General features: G+C 41.1%; 1 protein-coding gene across 1 annotated transcript; it reads left to right on the forward strand.

Annotated features, from left to right (window-relative positions):
• Nucleotides 1–396: 396 nt before the first annotated feature.
• Nucleotides 397–10,041, forward strand: dhx37 (DEAH (Asp-Glu-Ala-His) box polypeptide 37). The gene is made up of 26 exons (XM_070833533.1): nucleotides 397–515; nucleotides 625–794; nucleotides 1,338–1,450; nucleotides 1,560–1,944; nucleotides 2,048–2,196; nucleotides 2,305–2,397; nucleotides 2,553–2,649; nucleotides 3,070–3,183; nucleotides 3,259–3,475; nucleotides 3,778–3,876; nucleotides 3,971–4,038; nucleotides 4,123–4,258; nucleotides 4,353–4,429; nucleotides 5,198–5,430; nucleotides 5,523–5,634; nucleotides 5,724–5,830; nucleotides 6,176–6,364; nucleotides 6,542–6,666; nucleotides 7,108–7,224; nucleotides 7,324–7,496; nucleotides 7,587–7,701; nucleotides 8,418–8,555; nucleotides 8,646–8,740; nucleotides 9,305–9,378; nucleotides 9,484–9,581; nucleotides 9,674–10,041. The coding sequence occupies exons 1-26, from the start codon at nucleotides 413–415 to the stop codon at nucleotides 9,748–9,750; spliced, it is 3,474 nt and encodes a 1,157-aa protein (XP_070689634.1). The 5' UTR covers nucleotides 397–412; the 3' UTR covers nucleotides 9,751–10,041.
• The last annotated feature ends 945 nt before the right edge of the window (nucleotides 10,042–10,986 follow it).

A 10,986-nucleotide genomic window follows, 5' to 3' on the forward strand; every position in this document is an offset into this window, starting at 1 on the left:
TCTTTTGTCCATTAATTGTGATTTACAAACACTGCAACGTCCATTAAAAACCAAATACTAGTTGGTAGAAATTGGAGGTCATTTTTTCTCATGTGTTTCTTTGTGGCGGAACCTTTCTTTGGAGACAACGTTTCGCAGCGGACGCTTTTACGTAAAGGACCCTCGTATATTTACACGTGAGGTTTGTGCAGTGGTGTAATTTTAAACGTCAAGTATTTAAATTCTAAATGCTGTTGCTTGACACCTTCAAATAAGAAGATTTGTATTTTATAATATTCAGAAAGATTTAAAATTATGTGTATACTGTAATGGTGAAGCCAACGCTAGCTAGCTAGCTCTTGTTACGTCGCTATTATTTAGTTTTCAGGTAGTGTAAATAATTTATTTATTAGTCTCCAGATCTCAATCTAAAATGGGAAAACTGAGGAAGAAACACAACTGGAAGGGGAGGCAGCAAAGTGAGCCTCAACAAGCAGCAGATGTGGTGAAAACGGACATTGTTGTGGAACTGAAAGGTAGGAATTCATGATCTGGTCAAAGTACTATTATTATTATTATTCCCGCTTAAAGCTGTAGTCTGTTTGGCGTTGGCTTGTAACAGTGTCCGGACTTTGTTTTCACCAGATGGAGGAAGTTTAAAAGGTGTAGACGAGAGCAACGCTTTGGTCCTCCCAGCCAACAAAGCCAAGAAGAAGAAAACCTCAGTGACATCTGTCTCCACCAAGAAACCGCTCACCAAGAAGCAGAAGAAAGAGCTGCAGAAGGTCCTGGAGCGCAAGGAAAAGAAAGCTCAGGTGAGGGACAAAACCATGCACCTGCAGGTCTGTTTTTATAACCAGGCTAACAGAGCTAGTTTTACTACTATAATGTCCTCAGTAGTGTTGAAACAATTATTTGACTAATGGTTTGGTTGATCAGTAACAGTAAATAATTGATTAACCTAAACCACCAAACACTTTGTATTTCCTGGTACTCAAATGTGAGGATTCTTTCTGTTGCATTGCACTGCAGATTGAGTATGGTTGGCTTTTGGAGTGTCCCTCAAGAAAAACAGGCAATTTTAAGACTCCACCTTTGGCTGTGGGGGCTTGGGATGGACATTGTTTTTGCCTAATATTATGTAGGCTAAGCGATTATTCTCAAAAACAACTAAATGATTAATTGAAAATATAGTCTTGAACATTATTAAATCAGTTTGTAGTCTTGTTTGTTTGTTCTTTGATCAAATAGTTCCTGACTGAAATTGCATTTTTCCAAAACACACTAACACAACACAACACACTTTTCCACAACACAATCACAACACACTAAGCTTTCTCGCTGTCTGTCCCGTCCAGAGAGCAGACATCCTGACCAAACTGGCTGAGGTGCAGCTTCCAGAGTCTGAACTGAAGCTGCTCTACACCACGTCCAAACTGGGAACAGGAGACAAACTGTACCAAACTAAACAGTAAGTGCACAAGTGCAACATATTAGCTGAGATAAACTGTAATAACCCTCTCAATGGGAGATATGGTGAAGGTGGAGTCAGGGGTTGAATATCTTTGGGTTATTTCCAGGTCATTGGAGGAAATAATGGATGGAGACTCAGAGACAAAGATCAGCAGTGTCAGTGGAGCGAACAGAAAAAGAAAATGGAAAGAGGAGGAGGATGAAGAAGAGGAACAAAAGGCAGAAGAAAGTAGTGATCTGGACACTTCGTCTGATGATGGTGACGAGGAGGAGGAGAAGGATGAAGAGGTGAATGACACCACAGTGAGTGAATCAAAGGAAACCACCTCTCCCAGTCAGGACGCAGAAGTCAATCAGGAAGTGAAGGAAGAACACAAAACGGAGCAAGGTGGACAGAATGAGAAGAGGATTTCAGCTCAGGAGACAGACCTAAACAAGAAGCCATCGCAGCCGGCCGTCTTCGTTCCCGTCGACAGATCACCAGAAATACAGGTGGGTACAACGACTGAGCACGTCTGTAAACTGCAGGTATTCCTTTCAGATAGGTGTGTTTGTTGTGATCTGGCCTTAAGTGTGTCTCAACGTGTCGCTGTAGGAGGCTCGTCTGAAGCTGCCCGTGCTCGCTGAGGAGCAGGTCATCATGGAGGCAGTGAGAGAAAATCCCTGTCTCGTCATCTGTGGAGAGACAGGAAGTGGAAAGACCACTCAAGTGCCTCAGTTTCTGTATGAAGCCGGCTATGCCAGGTAGGTTATCCTCTTATATGAGAAAAATGGCTTGCATGTGGACACACACTCATATTTAGTATCATGTGGTTACCGTCACCTTCTTCATTGTGTTTTCCCCCCCTGCAGTGGTAGTGGAATCATCGGTATCACAGAGCCAAGAAGAGTAGCAGCTGTCAGCATGTCCCACAGAGTGGCCAAAGAGATGAATCTGCCCACACGGTAACAGAAATTCACTCACTGTGGATACGCACAATATTCAAAAGTAAATAAAATCCACAAACTTGGGACTTGACAAGCTTGGGGATGGAAAGTTGCTGATGAAAGCATTTTGTAAATGATGTGGTACGCATGTTTACGCGTCATGTGTTTTTTAGGGTGGTGTCATACCAGATTCGATATGAAGGGAACGTGACCAGCGATACCAAGATCAAGTTCATGACAGATGGTGTTCTGCTGAAGGAGATTCAGAAGGTATCATCATCACTGTATTTTATTGATTGGCTCAGTGGAGAATAAAGTGTTGAATATGTGGCAAATGTTTAGTTTGAGGACTCGACTTTTTCAATCGTAAATTTACATCCATGTTTCCAATTTCCAACTTTTTTTTTTTCTTGGTTAAAACAAAAACATGCTTTATCAGCTTGTGTGTTTGCTGTTAATGTTGCACATTCATGAATAATGGGTTGGTGAAATATAATTTGTGACAAAAAACCACTGTTAAGATCTCTGTAACAGTAATATAATACAGTAAGTACACAATAATGAGACTGAAAGCATTTTCCTTTTAGTCAGTGATTTACTTGGTTGTAACACCGTGTATTTTATCTTTATGAGCCTTTAATTACTTTGATTTTTCTGTATTTTTTTCATTTTCTCTGTCTTGTCTCGTAGGATTTCCTGCTCCAGAGATACAGTGTGATAATCATAGACGAGGCTCATGAAAGGAGTGTGTACACAGACATCCTCATTGGACTGTTATCTCGTATCGTCCCGCTCAGAAACAAGGTAAGAGACTTGGATTACATTATCTGGCACAGTGTTTTATCCATTTTAATCCCATCTCTGTTCGTGTCTCTGCAGAAAGGGTTGCCCATGAAGCTGCTGGTCATGTCAGCTACTCTGCGAGTGGAGGACTTCACAGACAACATGAAGCTGTTTCGGACGCCTCCGCCTGTCATAAAGGTGGACGCTCGGCAGTTTCCGGTCACTATACACTTCAATAAACGCACACCACTAGAGGATTACACCGGAGAAGTTTTCCACAAAACCTGCAAGATCCACCGGATGCTTCCTCCAGGTGCACTTCACACACTTCATGTTTCTCACATTTTGTACTTTTTTGTATGAAAATCTGCTCACCAGAAAACTAATTGACCTAAAAGGGTGAAATCAGAGATCCACAAATCATTCAAAGAACATTTCAAGATAACCAATCTATCTGTTTTTCCATTCTTATATATAAGAATGGAAAATATACAAATAATAATTTTGTTCTACTTCTTCTCCTTAACTGATTGATTTCAGTTTTTACTCTGCAAGGAGGAGTTTAACCTTCACACACACTCACCACCGTCCTTCTGCCATGTCTCTGTCCTTCAGGTGGTATCCTGGTGTTTCTGACTGGTCAGGCGGAGGTTCACAGTCTGTGCAGAAGACTGAGAAAAGCTTTCCCCTTCAGGAAAAGCAGCACAGCCACTGGTGAGTTTAACACACTCCTGTGTGTCCACTCACTGTCTGACATATCTCTGAGCAGAGAGTTTGTTTTTGTATATTTACACGTTTTTGTGCTCAGGTGAAGATGAGGAAGCAGACACCTCAGAGGCGATGAGGAAATTTAAGAAAGCCAAGAAGAAGGCCGTTGTAAGTCTTTTTTAGTAAAGCCTCCTCCATCCTCGACAGATATTTGTTGTGTACATAATTCATGAGTCTTGTCTCTGTTTTAAGTCTCTGCCACGAATCGACCTGGATAATTACTCGGCCCTCCCGGTGGATGAAGGGGATGAGGACAGAGAGGCGGGCATTGGAGACGAGGAGGATGAAGGCTCTGACCTGGAAATCGGGGACGATCCCTCCAATGCAGGCAAGCTTCTCCAAGTGAATTATTCTTCACATCCTCTTGGCTGTATTTCAGATGAGCATCTTTAGTAATTCTGCTCTGTATTTTGTCTTTGCAGAGGAGAAGGCTGACCCCTCGATTCCTCTCTACGTTCTCCCTCTGTACTCTCTGCTGGCTCCAGAGCAGCAGGCGAAGGTAAGATTAATATCGTATGTCTGCACCAAACTGATAAGTTTATCTATGAGAAGAAATAGGGATGTTTTTGCAATAAATAAAATATTTTTAAAGATTTTACATCTGAATTCATATTGTACCCAGTGCAAATGTATCTGCACTTACAACGGATTTGGACTTGTGCTTCATATTTCCTAAACTTGCTTAGATGTTGAACAGGATAAAAAGTAGTGTAATATAACTTTAAATGATGAAAAGCAGTTTTATTTGATGTTTGGGTCTCACAGAGGGGTTTGTTCAGAAGTCGGGTCATGCTGTTGGTCAGAATTGTTATTCATCGCTGCTCACTAAGATGCACTGTTTTCCAGAAATTAAAAGATTTTCATCTAGATATACAATATTTAGCTTATTGATTGGCACTGGCTGTCAATAAGATGAATGTTGTGGTGTAACATTTTGATTTTATTTTTTTATCATGTAACTGCTACTACCAGCTACTAGGTATTACTAATCCAAGCTACTAGATATGTTTGTGTTAGCTAGTGTGTAAATCAGATTTCTTAACAAGGCAGTGGTGGGTAGATCATCTGAAATGATAATAAGTTTAAAGGCCAAATGGTCAGTCAGTTAAAGTGGGAGAAAACTATGTGTTCTGTGGTATACCTGAACAAACAGGTTTCAGACTGTTTTAGCTGTCTTGTTGTCCAGTCGCTGAGGAGTCCATATGATGCAGTGCAGTAAATTATCTTTAACCGTGATGTTTTGTATGTGTGCGTCTCTCGGCTGTAGGTGTTCAGACCTCCTCCGCCTGGTACTCGTCTGTGTGTGGTGGCCACCAACGTGGCCGAGACATCTCTGACTATTCCTGGGATCAAGTACGTGGTCGACTGCGGGCGAGTTAAGAAACGTTTCTACGACAGAGTGACCGGAGTGTCGTCCTTCAAGATCTCATGGACGTCACAGGCCTCGGCCAATCAGAGGGCAGGAAGAGCGGGTCGAACAGAGCCGGGACACTGTTACAGGTCAGGACTCTGTCACTGTATGACGATATAATGACACAGTTGTTTTCTTTACATGAGGAGAATATGTTTGTTTCTCTGTGATGTTTCTGCAGGTTGTACTCATCGGCTGTATTTGGAGACTTCAGTTTGTTCTCAGAGGCGGAGATCACGCGCAGGCCAGTGGACGACCTGGTTTTACAGATGAAGGACCTCAACATAGATAAGGTCACTAAAAGTGAAAAACACCAGCAGGCTTCTGAATGAAATGCAGCTACTTAAGAAGTCATAAAAATATGTATTTTCTGTTTGTACAGGTGGTCAATTTCCCCTTTCCCACGTCTCCCTCTGCCGAGGCTCTTGTTGCAGCAGAGCAGTTATTAGTCTCGTTAGGAGCTCTGAAAGAGCCGCCCCGCACTGGAAGGTAACCGCTATGTCTATCGACTGGTTTCCCCGAATGTACCTAGTTTGAGTTGTGTTGATGTATATTTGTTCCTGCTTAAACTCTGGCTCTGACTGGGAAGCCTTGAAGTCAATGAAACAAGTGGTGATTTTAATGTGTCAATATTTAGAAGTTATTTGAGACAATACCCTAGCATCACTAGCATAAACAAAAGATTTTTGCCCTTTTATGTAGGCATTTAAGAGTATAACAGTACATTTATGTATATTTGGATTTTAAATGTCTTTATTTACCCATCATGATCACACAAATTGAGCTAAATAATAGTCATATATGTCCACAACTTGTTTGTTTATTTCTTATAAGCGTGAAAGAGATGGAGAGAGCGAGGCTGAGCTGTCCCATCACCCCCCTGGGCAGAGCAATGGCTTCATTCCCTGTGGCGCCACGCTATGCCAAAATGTTAGCTCTCGGTAGGCAGCAGGATTGCCTGCCCTACGTCATTGCCGTGGTAGCAGCCATGACGGTCCGGGAGATCTTCGAGGACCTCGACAGGTGAGGACAACACACGTCCACTCTAATGATATCTATTTAAAGATAAACATAAACAGCTGGAATCAGGCCATCTGGGGATTAACTGATACAAATATGAGAATAACATTAAAATAAAATGACTTGAAGGTGACATGAAGACCTATGACGCCTTTAAAACACATTTTCGTTCCTCCTCAGACCTGCAGGTAGTGAAGATGAGAGCTCCAAACTATCCCAGCGTCGTGCTAAGCTGACACAAATGAGGAGGTTGTGGGCTGGACAGGGAGCGTCTCTCCTACTGGGGGACCTCATGGTCATGCTGGGTAAGCTTGTTTATTTGTTCAGGTTACAATACTGGAGAGCACTGTGCTGTAGATTGTAGCAGAGTCTGTTAGGTCGTATGTTGACCTTTAAAGGCCCCATGACATGGCTGCAAAAATATCATTTCCTTCCAGGTTTCTGCATGAAGCAGGATTTCAGTGTGAGACCAAACATTAGGAGGGACTTGATATGAGGGGTCTGACTGAGACTAGGTTGAGGAGGAGTTGACTATTCATTCTTTTTAGACAGAACTTTTACAGTAAATGCTGACTGCAAGATGCATCACCAAAAAATGTTGACAGTTTGCAAGCAGAGTGAAGGGTGGCATTTTAGTGAGATAAAAATGCAAAAAATACACAAAATACTGTTCTTATTGTACGTGATGTGTCATATGAGGTACTTTTGGGTGGTTACACTATATTTCTGTATACATTTGGCTGCAGGTGCTGTTGGTGCTTGTGAATTTGCTGGTTGTACTCCTAAATTTTGCGAGGAGAACGGCATGAGGTATAAAGCCATGGTGGAGATCAGGAGGCTCAGAGGACAACTTACCAACGCAGGTAGAAATACACACACACACACACACACACACACACAGAAAACCTAACAAATAATGTGCTGCAGAAACAAAACAGATCACTCCTGCTCTCTCATCTCAGTGAACGCAGTGTGTCCAGAGGTGGGAATATTTGTCAATCCCAAAATGACTCCACCGACGGAGCACCAGGTGGTTTGCTTGCGGCAGATTGTTCTGGCAGGACTGGGAGACCATCTTGCAAGGCGTGTACAAGCAGAAGATATACTAGACCCAAAATGGAAGAATGGATACAAGGCAAGTTGCTCTGAGGACGATGATTGCGATGTAGGAGAGTCTAGTATGGTTCTCCTTCACTTTCTCATGTATATCTGTTTTTGTTCATAGACACCTCTAATGGACGAGCCAGTGTTCATTCATCCCACCTCTACGCTGTTCAAAAAGCTGCCCGAGTTTGTCGTCTACCAGGAGATCATGGAGACCACCAAGATGTACATGAAAGGTAAATGAGCCGGCTTTGTGGGGGCAACCAAAAAACATTCATTGTCCCTCTCAGAGAGACAGACATGATATACATACTCAAAAAAAAGCACACTTTTCAGGGATTTGAGCACCACTGTTCGTCACAAATACACATCCATAAATACAACTAGAAAAAAACATGCCCCTTATAACAAATTTTTAGCATGATTTATCCTTTCTGAGGATATCAATATGTCCTACATTGTGAACTCACCTCCATAAATGAGCTTTCTTTCAGGATCAAAGTTATTTAGTGATAGTTGTCTGTACATCAGTGAGTACACTGCAAACAGGACCAGCTTGTGGCTAAGTTGGCATATTTTTATGGTTGGGTTCTTGAGGGGGATTTTTGTCTGAGGGGGGGGCCACAGTATCTCCACAGTATCACAGTAAGGATCTCTGGTTTGATGTTTTCTTTGCTTCATGTGATTAAGAAATGAAGTTTTTAATGCAAATGTGCTAACTTTTCCATCAGCCAATCATAATTCAGAATTTTTTCAGACTTTTATATTGAACAATATTGAGCGAGTGATTGAGTGTGTTTTTGTCATTTTCTTTATTGTTCGTTCCCTGAAAATCATGTCTACAAGCCAAGTTCAGGAGGACGGAGTTTGTGTTAAATTTGTGTTGTTGCTGCTGTTGATGAAACTAGATTAGCTGGCTGACTGTTTTCATGTTTTCCTTTCTGTCTGTCAGGTGTGTCAGCAGCAGAATCAGAGTGGATCCCCCAGCTTCTGCCTCGGTATTGTCACTTCGGCTCCCCTCTGGAGTCGCCTTCACCGTGGTTCTGCTCCTCCACCGGCACCGTCAGATGCCATCGTGCCAGCACCTTCTGTAAGTGTTCTACAGCTGAGCGCCACGGCTGCATTGGTACTGAAACGTGTCTCTGCCTACACTTGTGTAACTTGTGTGTCCCTCCTGCAGTCCGTGTAGGTTGGCAGCTGCCAGCAGTGGAGATGGAATATCCAGACGGCCTGGAGCGTTACAAATTGTTAGCCAGGTTTCTGCTTGAGGGACAGGTACTGCAGCGAAACCTGAACGTTCGGTATCTGTGTTCATTGTCACTCATGTCTCAGTTAAACCTAATTGTTCTGTACAATCCTCAACAGTCCCGACCACTGCTACAGGCCACAATAAATCTTATATTCCTAAATATTGGAAGCCTTAATGAGTATTTAGCTTCATCCTTTTTATTGTCTATTAGGATCCAGATAGTTGTTACCTTGGCAAAGACTTGAAAACCTGGTGTTCATATTGAAATATACAGTACAATAACAAATATTTACAATTACACTCAATACATAGAACTACACCCAATAAAGTGATATCACTAGCAAGCACATGACTTAAAACTTTAACATTTTGTTTGGTCCACCTTTGGACAAGTGTTTTTGTGAATGAACTTCATTGACGTGCTGTGTCTTCTGTGTTGTTCTTGGTGTCCCAGGCCAAAAAAAAAAGCACTTAAAAAAAACATAAAAACCTCAAATCTGAATCTGAAATTTAAACATGACATCATAAGAATGACATCTCCGACCGACCAAACATTACCAGCGGTAATGTTTCCTTTGGCTAATTTGCAGGTTTGTCCTAAACTGAAGAAACATGTTGGCCATCTTCTCTCAAACCCGTCCATCATGCTGAAAACATGGGCAAAGTAAGTTGCTACTCTCACACACTACTGTCTGTGGCATGTCTCTGTGTGGCATTGCTCCATTGTTATCAGTCAACAAACTGACTCGTTGTGACTTTGCTGCTTTAGGCTGCAGCCCAGGACGGAGGCTTTGCTGGGAGCGCTTGTGTCCAAGAGAGTTGACTGCAGAGACGCTCTCCTCTCTGTGTGGAAAACTGAAGATAAATGTGAGGATTTAATGTGCTTGACGTGACTTTCCTGAGTCTGATGTGATTATTCAGTCATTTAATTTTGTTCTGTTGTGTGTTTTTTCCCACAGTTTTGTTGTCTGCATACTGCCAGTGGTTACCTGAAGCCATGCACCAAGAAGTAGCCAAAAGTTGGCCTCCGATATGAAGTTTTCTAAAAAGAAGGCAGAAAATGACATTACACACTTGACCTATGTTGACCTACAGATCTCCTGTCTTGTCCATCGAAAGACTTCTTAAGATTGATCATTTTAAAAATATTCTCTCAAAGTGCAACTATAATACTACAACACTGCCTTTCTCATTTTTGTATTTCATATACTGTATCTATGACTTGTAAAAAAAATTTCAAGCAGAAAATATTGCAACTAGAGCTTTATAATGACTTTTAACATGTTACCAGTTTTCTGCTGTCAGTTACATATGTCTGATTTGGTCTTCATAAGACTCATTAAAACTGTGTGACTTTTGAATAAGGCTGCTGTAGAATTTATTCATGCTTTATGTAAACTGTGGTTGATATATATTATCTTTTTAATTTTTTACACGAGTGTCAGTTTGCCAATCATGAGGAATATAAATCAGCCTGTGAACACAGACATTTGAGAAATGACTCAGCTTGAGAGTAAATGGTTATTTTGGACCTTAAAACCAGCATCAGTTTAAAAGACTAATGCTCTCCATCATGTCTATTAAGTGGCTGTTCCTCAGTTCCTTCCTCAGCAGATGGAGTTCGCCCAGTTGTCAGAATAAAAGATGCATACACAATTTCTATTTGAGCACTTCAAAGACTGTGATTGAAGGTTAATTTCTGACTTTGGAAATAGTAGTTGAAAAAACGGACTCACCACAAGGTCCATTTAGTAGCTGTTTCCAAAAACATTTGTAAATAAAAACCCGTACTAGATGGACTTTGTGATGTGTTTTTGAGGTTCATACAAAGGACTAAAAGCCAGGATATCTCAGTCTCTGTTGCTTACAAAGAAGTTTTAGTACCAGGCATAAAATAAACTAAATCATTTTATTTTATTTTCATTTTTATTTTATAGTCGATAATGTTGACATATAACAAAAAAAGGTCAGAAGTTCACATTCATACTCAAAGGACGTGCTCACTCTGACAGCTTCTAACTAACTTTACCCATCTGTAGTTACTTATTCTATTTTGCCAATTAAAGTTGAATTAAAATTCTCTTGTAAGTCCAACTTTATTATGATTTTATTTTAAGTGCAACTGATGGGAGTTTTTATCATCATTTAATGTAACCATTTATATCTTAAATACTGTCATGGGAAGCTAACAAGGAGGTTGTTTTATTTCAAAATGCAGGATCCTTCATCATCATTACTAAACTAATTGTATGAGTGGGCTGCTGTGATTGGC

The sequence above is a fragment of the Pempheris klunzingeri genome, chromosome 7 (genome assembly GCF_042242105.1).
Source record: "Pempheris klunzingeri isolate RE-2024b chromosome 7, fPemKlu1.hap1, whole genome shotgun sequence".
Lineage (NCBI taxonomy): Eukaryota > Metazoa > Chordata > Actinopteri > Acropomatiformes > Pempheridae > Pempheris > Pempheris klunzingeri.

What these genes read in the sequence shown, in the direction of transcription:
- dhx37 (XM_070833533.1), top strand. Translation starts at nt 413, where the DNA reads ATGGGAAAACTGAGGAAGAAACACAACTGGAAGGGGAGGCAGCAAAGT. An exon ending in GAGATGAATCTGCCCACACG is followed by an intron (nt 2,398 to 2,552) that starts GTAACAGAAATT and finishes TGTGTTTTTTAG; the next exon opens with GGTGGTGTCATACCAGATTC. An exon ending in CCACCGGATGCTTCCTCCAG is followed by an intron (nt 3,476 to 3,777) that starts GTGCACTTCACA and finishes TCTGTCCTTCAG; the next exon opens with GTGGTATCCTGGTGTTTCTG.